The sequence below is a fragment of the Anolis sagrei genome, chromosome 8 (assembly GCF_037176765.1).
Source record: "Anolis sagrei isolate rAnoSag1 chromosome 8, rAnoSag1.mat, whole genome shotgun sequence".
Taxonomy (NCBI): Eukaryota; Metazoa; Chordata; class Lepidosauria; order Squamata; family Dactyloidae; genus Anolis; species Anolis sagrei.
In genome coordinates this window covers 1,569,228-1,580,852 of record NC_090028.1, presented here as the reverse complement: position 1 = coordinate 1,580,852, position 11,625 = coordinate 1,569,228, and the positions used below count along the sequence as shown (strand labels likewise).

The 11,625-nt window shown below is 43.6% G+C and overlaps 1 protein-coding gene across 8 annotated transcripts in view; it reads left to right on the top strand.

Moving 5' to 3' along the window:
• The window catches only part of CNOT1 (CCR4-NOT transcription complex subunit 1), a 110,318-nt gene that overhangs the window by 83,295 nt on the left and 15,398 nt on the right, over positions 1-11,625 (top strand). For all 8 annotated transcript variants that reach the window (XM_060787831.2, XM_060787828.2, XM_060787829.2 and 5 more), the window contains exons 40-42: positions 4,227-4,475; positions 4,599-4,762; positions 8,319-8,436. In XM_060787831.2, coding sequence (XP_060643814.1) covers positions 4,227-4,475; positions 4,599-4,762; positions 8,319-8,436 — 531 coding nt within the window. The remainder of the gene's footprint in view (positions 1-4,226; positions 4,476-4,598; positions 4,763-8,318; positions 8,437-11,625) is intronic.

The window sequence follows — 11,625 nt, the reverse complement described above, 5'->3', positions numbered from 1 at the left end:
TTTTCCGCCACAAGGCTCACTTCCGTACTTCTGAGATGTCAACAACCAGATTTAAACACTGCACGCAGTGTTCCATGAAAATCCCTGACTCTGACAAGCATTCCTTGTGTCTTCTTTGCCTCGACGAGGCACATATCGCCGATTCCTGCCGTCGCTGACGGCACAATCCCGGGAAAACCGGGTTCGTCGTCTTCAGTACCTGCTCTACCAACAGTTTGTTTTCTTCCCGCCTCCGGGACCTCAGCTTGCTAGTCTCCACAAGTGTGCATTCACAGAGACCACGAAGAAAAATGGTAGGTTACATACCTGTGACCATTTTTCTTCGAGTGGTGCTCTGTGAATTCACACAAACCCGCTCGGCCTCCCCGCTTACAAACCTCCAATTTTTTCGTTGCCTTTGCGGTGTAGGAATTGCGAGGGTGCGCGTGGAGCGCCCTTTTATGCCCTGCTGAGGCTGGGCGGGGTTACCGCCAAAACTTGAAAAGTTTAAACTAGAGAAGTTTCCTTTGGAGCCTGCGCAGGCGCAGTCTCACGCGAAGGAGCCCTCGCCTGGCTCTCGCCCTTGCCGTCCGGTGAGAGTGCGAGGCAGGCAAGAATCATAGAATCCTAGAATCAAAGAGTTGGAAGAGACCTCATGGGCCATCCAGTCCAACCCCATTCTGCCAAGAAGCAGGAATATTGCATTCAAATCACCCCTGACAAATGGCCATCCAGCCTCTGCTTAAAAGCTTCCAAAGAAGGAGCCTCCACCACACTCCCTCCGGGGCAGAGAGTTCCACTGCTGAACGGCTCTCACAGTCAGGAAGTTCTTCCTCATGTTCAGATGGAATCTCCTCTCTTTGCGTGAGGCCTGGCTTTGTGCAAAGCCTTGAGGGACGGGGGCCAAAGGAGGTTGCCTCACGACCCCTTCGAAATGGCCAAACGACCCCCTTGGGGGTCGCAACCCCCAGGTTGAGAACCGTTGCCTTAGAAGGTTTTTCTTGGGCCAAAAAAAAAAGAAGGGACACCGTGTTGGAATAAATAAACAAACAGAACACCGTCTGGGTCGGTATGTGAATTAGCTCTTTCTCTCACACCCTCGCTTTGCTGCGCATGGGACTGATTGTCTCAGGCAAGCAATGAGATCAAACCAAAACACAACAGAGTCTTCATCTGTAGTTTGCAGAGATTTACAATACAGCCTCTGACCTTGTTTGCTGCTCACCACTTGAACTCTGGCTTTCATCCAGACTTTTTTAGGAGTTGCCTATATACAACTATTTACTAGGCTTGGGCAATCCATGGTTCTAAAGTACTTACAAAACTAAAGTTCTGGTGGTGAAAATTTCAGAACTCTAACAAAACTCCCAAAATTTCATAATAAATGGCAGTTCCTAATTAGTTCTGTCATTAAAATCACCAATAATGAAATAATAAGTAAATTTTGAAAGTTTTGTTAGAGTTCTGAAATTTTCACCACCAGAACTTTAGTTTTGTAAGTACTTTAGAACCATTTAGAACCATGGATTGCCCAAGCCTACTATTTACTAGAGGTGTGCATTTTGTTTGACTCGGATTTTGTGTGGTTTTGATGGTTGATTTTAATGTACTGATGCTATGCGTTTTAATTTGTATTGATTTTAATGTATGTGTATATTGTATTTGGAGAAGCGTCTGCACCCTGGCCTTGGCACAGTAGATAGAATCCTAGAGTTGGAAGAGACCCCCAAAGGCCATCTAGTCCAACCTCCTGCTTCATCGAAGCACTCCAGACACATGTTTTAAAGGCACCAGACTCTGAGGCAGAGAGTTCCACAGCTGAACAGCTCTCATTATGGTCAGGAAGTTATATATTGTAAGCCGCTCTGAGAGAAGGGAGGCCTATATATGTCGTAAATAAATAAATAAGATAAATGTAATACAATATAATACTAATAATAATACAATATTATAATTATATATTTATATTACATGCATTAGTAATGATATTACAATATAATGGTATAGTACAATATAGTAGTATTTAATACTGATAATGTATTATGCTAATAATATGATGTATTATATGTATATATATATATATATATATCTTGTAAGCCGCTCTGAGGGTGAGAAGGGCAGCATATCAATGTTGCAATTTTTTAAATTAATTAAATAAATAAATGAAATTACATGAGTTGAGGCATTACTAGGTTAAATGAATTTTGAATATTTACATAAATCTGTAATTCAAAATAAGACTCTGATTAAACCATTATTCTAACCTTCTTCAATATAAATGTGCTTACGTATCATAACAATAACAATAGAGTAAAAGAAAAAATGTAATAATGACAATAGAGTAAAATAATAGAAGTGTAATAATAGTAACAGAGTAAAATAATAAATGTAATAATAATAATAATAAATGTAATAATAATAAATCGATTCCGGGGAGCGGCGTGAGCTTCCGCTGTCAGCCCTAGCTTCTGCCAACCTAGCAGTTCGAAAACATGCAAATGTTTCGAAAACATGCAAAAAGTGTTACCTCCGGCGGGAAGGTAACGGCGCTCCATGCAGTCATGCCAGCCACATGACCTTGGAGGTGTCTATGGACAACGCTGGCTCTTCGGCTTAGAAATGGAGATGAGCACCAGAGTCCCAGAGTCGGACATGACTGGACTTAATGTCAGGGGACTACCTTTACCTTTTAAAATAGTGGAAATGTAATAATAACAGTAATAAATAGAGTGAAAGAATAAATGTAATAATAGAATAAAATAATGGAAATGTAATCACAGTAATAGAGTAAAAGAATAAATATAAAAATAGAGCAAAATAATAAATACTATAAAAATAATGTAATTAAATGTAATTAAAATAAATAGCCTTGACTCAAGTACAAGCCAAGGGGGGCTTTTTAAGCCTAATAAAGGGGCTGAAAAACTCAGCTTATACTCGAGTATATATGGCTAGCTGTGAACAAAAAAAGCGGGCATAAATAAACTTTAATAATAATAATAAGAAGAAGAGTTGCAACCTTTTCATCTGGGGAAGAGGACGACTAAAAGGATCAAAGGTCTAGACACCCTGAATAATCCCCCTGAGGAGCAGCTTAAAGAGCTGTATTTGTTTACCCCAGAAGAGAAGATTAAGAGGAGACATCAGAGGAGCCATGCTTAAATATTTGAAAGGAAGAGGGAGTAGGCTTCCTTTCTATTCTGGACACTAGGACTCAAAGGAGCTATTGGTCCAAATGAAAATATATAGTATTATATTGCATTACATTATAATATTATAAATATTATATGTATATACAATATATTATATTGAATTACATTATATTATATATATATTTACTGGTGGCGCAGTGGGTTAAAGCCCTGTGCCGGCAGGACTGAAGACCGACAGGTCGCAGGTTCGAGGCAGATGAGCTCCCTCTATCAGCTCCAGCTCCTCATGCAAAGGGGACATGAGAGAAGCCTCCCACAAGGATGATAAAAACATCAAATCATCCGGGCAATGTCCCCTGGGCAACATCCTTGCAGACGGCCAATTCTCTCACACCAGAAGTGACTTGCAGTTTCTCAAGTCGCTCCTAACACGACAATATATATTATTATTATTATTAGTAGTAGTAGTAATATATTGCATTACATTAAATATTTTGGTATCTATTTTTATTTTGAAATTGACCAGTAGCTGCTGCATTTCCCACCCTTGGCTTATATTTGGGTCGGCTTATACTTGAATATATATTTATTTATTGACTTTGCTTCTATACGGCTGTATCTCAAGCCCGAAGGCGACTCACGGTGGTTCACAAACAGTAAAAACAGTAGAAACAGCAGTGGTTCCATACAACATATAACAATTGACTTAACACATTATCCATAAATTACCAATAAGCAATTACAATGCACAATTATTACAAAAAACAACCGTACCCAATCTTCTCATCATCCAAGCGTAGTCCAGGTTCGTCATCCATTGTTCCATTCCTATGTTCCAATATATGGTACATTGAAAGCATTTCAAAACCATTTGGGTTCACTCGCCTGTGCATGCGTGTTCCAAGCAAAGGAGCCATTTTGTTTTCCCTCCCAAAAACCCAAAATACCAGTACCGGATTCCCCCTATGCAGCCCCACCATAATGTGACCCTGTTTGCGGGTCTCACCGTTTTGTGGGGAGGGGCCTTGTTGTTGCCGCTGCATTTGCCGTCTCGTGGCGCTGCCTCTGACCCCGTGGCGCTTCCCTCTCCGGCAGATGCACCAGCAGGGCATCCTCAAGACGGACGACTTGATCACCCGCTTCTTCCGGCTCTGCACCGAGATGTGCGTGGAGATCAGCTACCGGGCGCAGGCCGAGCAGCAGCACAACCCGGCCGCCAACCCCACCATGATCCGGGCCAAGTGCTACCACAACCTGGATGCCTTTGTGCGCCTCATTGCGCTGCTGGTCAAGCACTCCGGGGAGGCCACCAACACTGTCACCAAGATCAACCTCCTCAACAAGGTCAGTGCGGGATGGGAATGAGGATTTTATCACTTACTTTGGAGCTGCAGTTAACTCTGTGTATCTTGTTATGAGCGTTTTGATAGCTCCCAATGTAGCAACCCATTCTTTGCTCCTTTGCAGGTGCTTGGGATCGTGGTGGGGGTCCTCCTGCAGGACCACGACGTGCGGCAGAGCGAGTTCCAGCAGCTCCCTTACCACCGCATCTTCATCATGCTGCTCTTGGAATTGAACGCCCCCGAACACGTCCTGGAGACCATCAACTTCCAAACACTCACAGCCTTTTGGTGAGCACTACTTTAGTTCTCTGCTATGCAGAATGAGATTTTTATTTCTTCTAATATTGCTATACCCTATTTATTCAAATCCAATGCTCACCGGGTTGCTGTGAGTTTTCTGGGCTTCCTGGCCATGTTCCAGAAGCATTCTCTCCTGACGTTTCGCCCACATTTATGGCAGGCACCCTCAGAGGCTGTGAGGCCTGTTGGAAACTAGGCAAGTGAGGTTTCTATATGTGTGGAATGTCTGGGAAGGGAGAAAGAAGTCTTGATTCCTGGAGGCAAGGCTGAATGTTGCCATTGGCCAACTGGATTAGCATGGAATGGTCTCGTAGCTTCAAAGCCTGGTTGGTTGCTGCCTGGGGGAATTCCTTATTTGGAAATGTTAGCTGGCCCTGATTGATTCTTGTCTGGAATTCCCCTGTTTTCAGAGTGTTGCTCTTTATTTACTGTTTAGAGGTTTTTTTTAATGCTGGGAGCAAGATTGTGGAACTCATTACCTGGAGAGATCAGGAAAAGCCCCTTCACTAGAAACGTTCAAAAAGGACCTTAAAACCTGGCTCTTCCACTGTGCCTTTGGGAAGTTTAGTTCCACAACCCTGTGTGTTTTCATGAGCTCCCTGCAAATAACTGGCCCCTATTTTTGTCTCATTAGAGTTTTTAATCATTTTATCCTGTTATCTTGATTGTGTTTATTGGAATGTTATTTTGTTACTGTGTTTATACTTTTTTTTCTATGTAATTTTGATGATGTTTCTTGTTGTTTATGTTCTTGTTTTATTTTGCTGTAACATGTTGTCTGGGCTTGGCCCCTGTAAGCCGCTCTGAGTCCCCATTGGAGAGATGGTGGTGGGGTAAAAATAAAGATGATGATGATTATTATTATAAATTATTATTATTATAAATGCTTTCAGTCAGCACAGATAAACAAACCAAGCTCTCAGGTGCTTTGCCAGATTGCAAGAGAGATTGATAACAGAGTCAAGGCTAAAAAGAAATCCATTCCTGGCTGCTTGGGATATAGAGTAGATTAGGGGATAAAAGTGCCAAGTATCGAATCTATAAATAAAGATTATTATTATTATTATTATTATTATTATTATTATTGTGTTCATTTTCATGGTTTCCTCCTTTCTGTTGAAATTGTCCATGTGATTCGTTCCTGGACAATGCTGCTGTGTTTGGGGGTCCCTATGGAGACTTGCCCACAGCTGCGTGGCATACTGGAAACTTGCCTTTTTTGGCAAAATGAGGGTGACCACTAGATTTGCGTAAATAGTGCTGAACCAAAGCAAAGGAGGAAGCTGCTTCAGGAGACCCTGGAGCCCCAAATTGAGAGACACAGTCTCTCATTTAATGACCAGGGCTCAATGTTATGTGGTATTGAGATGTGCAGTTTGGTGAGGTATCAGCATTCTTTGGTAGAGAAGACTCAGTAACTTGTAGGACTACATGGCTTTACACCATTAAAACAGGGCAGTTCAAGGATCTGTTTCAACCCAGATCAGGAAATGAGACCATAAGATTAAATCCACCACACTTGACTGTGGGAAAAAACAAGACTTTTTTATTGATGAAAAATTGTTACAAAATAGAGGAAAATACAAAGTCCATAAAGCCACAGTAAAACTCAGCAGTCAGGAATATCTCTGAACTAGATCAAAATTCCAAAAGCAACACTATAAAAGCCTGGAACCTGTTAGCATTTCACTAACCGTACTTGGAAACTAGAAGCCTCTGGGAATGCAGGCCATGGGAAACGGGAAATCTGCCAAAGTAATGCCTCAGTCTAAACGATGCTTGATCTAATGAGACAGCCCGGAGGGAGACATTTAAAACTAAAGAAACTGTTTCGGGACATGCCTCCAGGCTTGGAAGCCTCCTTTTCCTTTAATCTACTTGACCTTCGCAGGCTCTGTGATTTGCTCCTGTTTTTCCAAATCTGTCCTTTCCTATCCTCATTAAAAAAAGGCAGGTGTTGGCTCCTCTGGAGAGTTATCACCGCTTGATTCTGAAACATTCCCATCAGGATGTGTAGCTTCACTTTCCCAGCCACTGCCCTCAGAATCAACAGTTTCCAAACCATCGGGAAAATATGTGTTCAGTGCCCTGTTCAGTTGCATCAGGAAATACAATCAGAGAATCAGGTTCAGGTTCACACGGAGGATGAGGGTCAGGCTCACACGGAGGCTGAACCCCAACAGGATCCCCCAGTGGCGCAGTGGCTTAAACCCTTGTGCCAGCAGCACTGATGACCGAGAAGGTCAGCGGTTCGAATCTGGGGAGAGAGGGTTGAGCTCCCTCTGTCAGCTCCAGCTCCTCATGCAGGGACATGAGCGAAGCCTCCCACAAGTGTCTCAAGTTGCTCCTGACATGAAAAAAAAGGCAGTTGAAGTGGATTCATTCTACATCAGAGATGCACCTCAAGGTTTTCTTTTCCGTTGCTGGAAGCTTTGGTGTACTGTTGTTGTTTTGCTTGTATTGTTGTATTCGGGCTCGGCCTCACGTAAGCCGCACCGAGTCCCTTGGGGAGATGGTAGTGGGGTACAAATAAAGGATTATTATTATTATTATTATTATTATTATCCTCATACTTTTGTTTTTGAAGAAGGAATCCTAAATAATAATAATAATAATAATTATTATTATTATTATTATTTATACCCCGCCACCATCTCCACAAAGGGGACTCGGGCAGCTTACATGAGGCCAGGCCCAGTAGTGCAATTAAAATAACATAACAATAACATAACACAAAAGCATAAAACAAACATCGCAATGATTAATAATAATAATAATAAACTGTGGCGCAGTTGGCTGAGTGTCAACTGCATTAAGATCACTGACCAAAAGGTCATGTGTTCGAAGCCAGCCCGGGTTGGAGTGGGTTTCCAACCAGTTGTGTAGCCTGTTGTCGACCTTTGCAACCCGAAAGACAGTTGCATCTGTCAAGCAGAAAAATTAGGTACCACCTTAAAGTGTGGGGAGGCTAAATTAACTGATTTATGAGGCCATAAAGAAGACTCCAGCAAAGCATTCCAGCAGGGAAGCATGCGGGGAATGCGGAAGTGCTTCATCAGCGTCGCAGAAATAGCCTCTGTGTATGTCTGTATATGTTTGTATGTCAAAAATTGGCATTGAATGTTTGCCATATATGTGTACACTGTAATCCACCCTGAGTCCCCTGCGCGGTGAGAAGGGGGGAACATAAAAGCTGTAAATAAATAAATAAATAAATAAATAAATGAAGAACTAATTAAAACTGGTTAAAAAAGTAAAGCATAAAAACACAATAAAAATGCAAAACAATACAGAGAAAAATCAGACACAATCACAGTGAGCAGCCACATGTACAGGTAATGATAAAATTCAGGATGAGATAGAAATAAAAAGAAGTATATTTGCAAGTATATATATTTTTTTGTTTCAGCACTTTGAAAATTGAGTTGTGTGTTAGATTTGATGGCACGTTAGACGCTAAGAAATACAGTGATTTGAAATATGGCCATGTGAAGTGACCACCTCTCTGTTAATAGAAGATGTTGTTTTTGTTTTGTAATTGCAGCAACACGTTCCACATCCTGCGACCGACCAAAGCTCCGGGTTTTGTTTACGCCTGGCTGGAACTGATCTCCCACCGGATATTCATTGCGCGGATGCTGGCGCACACCCCTCAGCAGAAGGTGGGCCCGCGGTCGGTCTTCTGTCCCTTTAAGAAGGGAATAATACTACTACTACTAATAATAATAATAATAATAATAATAATAATGAGGAGGAGGAGGAGGAGGCCTCTTGGGTAGCAGGGCTTTGTGCAAAAGGCTTTCTGGCTTGCGATGTTCGTTGTGTTGATCCCTCTCTCAAGTAACAGAACCAAAAGGGTCTGGGCCAACTTCGACCCTCCCTCCGGGTGTTTTGGACTTCAACTCCCACAATTCCCAACAACCTGTGACCCCTTTCTTTTCCTTAAGCGGCTGAGGGGGGAAAGGAAGGGGCCTGAGGCTGTTGGGAATTGTGGGAGTTGAAGTCCAGAACGCCTGGAGGGCTGGTTTGCCCATAGTCTTTGTCATCTTGGAACGGGACACTTCAGTTAAGCAAGGGGTCATCCTCCCAGGCCTGGTGTAGCACCTGAACAGCGGCCAGAGTGAGAGAAAGAGCAAAAACACAGACCAATGTTGTCTCTTCCATAAGAGGCTTGTCTTTGTAGTAAAATTTATAGGTTGCTTACCTGTAACTGTAGTTCCCTGAGCAGGGCTGTAGCCAGAAAAAAATTTCGGGGAGGGTTGACAATTTTGGGGGGGGTTGAAATTTTCGGGGAGGGTTGAAAATTTCAGGGGGGGGGGTTGAAACCTGCCTCCTAGCTCACATTGAAGCAAAGAGTACAGCAGGGAGCAGAGCAGCCTTCAGTAGCCTGCAGCTCCGCCCCAGTCAACCACCTCCACCAAGTCTGGTCTCCTTAATGAGAGCATTCAACACACACACACACCCAACTTGGTTGCTTCACTACATCGGCTATTGCTGCAAGTAATGACAGTGTGAATAAATTGTCAATATTTGCTTGAGATAGTGTTTACAGTTCTGGAGGGACTCTTATTTTTGCATCTCATAGACTTAGCATGGGGATTTGGTTAATCAGTTAAAATACATGAGTAAACCAGGTTTTTTAAAAAAATCTGAAACATTTCGGGGGGGGGGGGTTGAACCCCTAAAACCACCCCCCTCGCTACAGACCTGTCCCTGAGTGGTCACCTGTGAATTTGCACATATGGTTATGCCTGCGCAGACCAGCTTCAGAACCTTCTGGAAAGACAAAACAGACATTTTTCCCTTGCCCCGCCCACTCCCCTTCGAGTATATATAGCCCATGGGCGGGGCTAGGCCCTCAGTTCTCTTGATCCGCCGCTTTAGTAGCAGTTTGAAAACCTTCAGTTTGCGAGCTTCTGTTTTGGGCTGCTCTTTGGACTACGATATTTCTGGTATTGATTTGGACTGGCTTACGATTTTGAGGTACTCTCTGACGTTGACTCCGGACTGTTTTCTTGGAACTGGATTGTGTTTTGTCTCTGGGCATGGCGACCACTTCATTTAAGCAATGTGCCAGCTGCCCCAATACTTTGCCTGACACCGACGGGCACTCCCTTTCTTTAACGTGCCTGGGTGAGGGACATCTCTCGCAGTCATGTTTACGCCGCAGACGAGGAAGAACAGAGAATCCAGGCTTAAGGTAGCTCTGTGTGAAAGGGCCCTTTTGCCTTTAGCTGCCCCCAAGCAGGTGACTCCTGCTGATCTTTCAAAGTTACCATTCGCACAGGCTAAATAACATGTAAGCCCTGTAAAGAAAAAGGTGAAGAAAGTGAAGGATAAGAGCCGCCAAGATGGTCGCCAGGCTCTTCCCTAGACTCGTAGCCCTGTAAAAAGGGTGGAAACTAGGCTTGGGTGTTTTCGTTCGTTAATTTCGTAATTCGTTATTAATTCGTATTTAAATTAGCTTATGATCCAATATTGAGCCATGCAGGAATAGTGTGAGGAGTAATTAAAAATCGAAACAATTTTTCCAATTTATTTCGTAATTATTTCGTAATTATTTTGGCATGTCTGGTGCAAGTTTTATAGTTGTTGTTTGTTTTCTCACACCAACAGTCAACAACAGAGGGAGAGGGAAGCTTCAGAAGTTCCCCCTGTCCCATTTGGAGGGGTTTTTAGCATATTGCGCAATTGCGTCCGCCATTAACGAATCGATTCGTAATTTTATGAAATTTCGTATATTTCGAAATTTTTAAAAGGAAAATTTCGGAATTCTTAAAAAAAACGAAACGCAAGGGCCCCCTAAAAACAAAATGAGTTTAGAACCAAATTTTTCCATGGTTACCCAAGCCTAGGAAACCCTTCTGCTGTTCTTTCCCCGACTGGGGCTCAGCCTGAACTGTTACTGCAGGGAGCCAACACGCCTCTACCATGATCTGCGCATGTGCACACTGGAGACGCGGTACAGGACGGCTCAGCGATGCCGGTCCTCACCCCGCTGGGCGAGCATGCCCATGCGGGAAGGAGCCGCGGGGGCTGTGCCACAGGGAGCACTCCCCGCATCGGGGTGAAGGCAGCCCCGCGGGCCTCTGGTGGGACACCTCTGGAGGCTGACAAGGGCGCGCTTACTTCTACTGGAGTTGGAGCGCTCCCCATAGCCGGAGACGGCGCGACCCCGCATGTCGGGGAGGGTGCGCGCCAAAGTTTCCATGACACAAATAAAGTTCAGCCTTCACACTTGAGCTTCACACATGAGGCCTTCTCATACTGAGGCTTACCTCACTCAGAGGCTTCTCTCACAGACTAAGGCCTATCTTAGCGCCAAGGTTTCCATGACACAAATAAAGTTCAGCCTTCACATTGGAGCTGCACGCACGAGGCCTTCTCATACCGAGGCTTACCTCACTCAGAGGCTTCTCTCACAGACTAAGGCCTATCTCACACTGTGACGCCTTCTCACAGACTGGGCGTTGTTTTTACCTGGCAAATTTTATTTATTTATTTATTTCGGGTACTTCTACCCCACCCTTCTCAACCCCGGGGGGGGGGGGGGAGGACTCAGGGCGGCACAATTTGATGCCTGCACAAGATACACATACATACAGAACAGCAGTTAAAACAATTATCAAGTTAAAAACAATCGGTACATAACACAATCAATAAAACTAATCTCATGCTCAGCGTTCGTCTTTCAGAGCTCCATAATTCCATTCTGCTTAGTCAATTCCAGTCCATCGTCAAAGTCCTTTCTTTAGCTGCCAGAATGTCCGAATGCCTGGTTCCAAATCTAAGTCTTCAATTTTTTCCTAAAGGAAAGGAGGGATGTGGCTGATCTAATTTCCCGGGGGAGT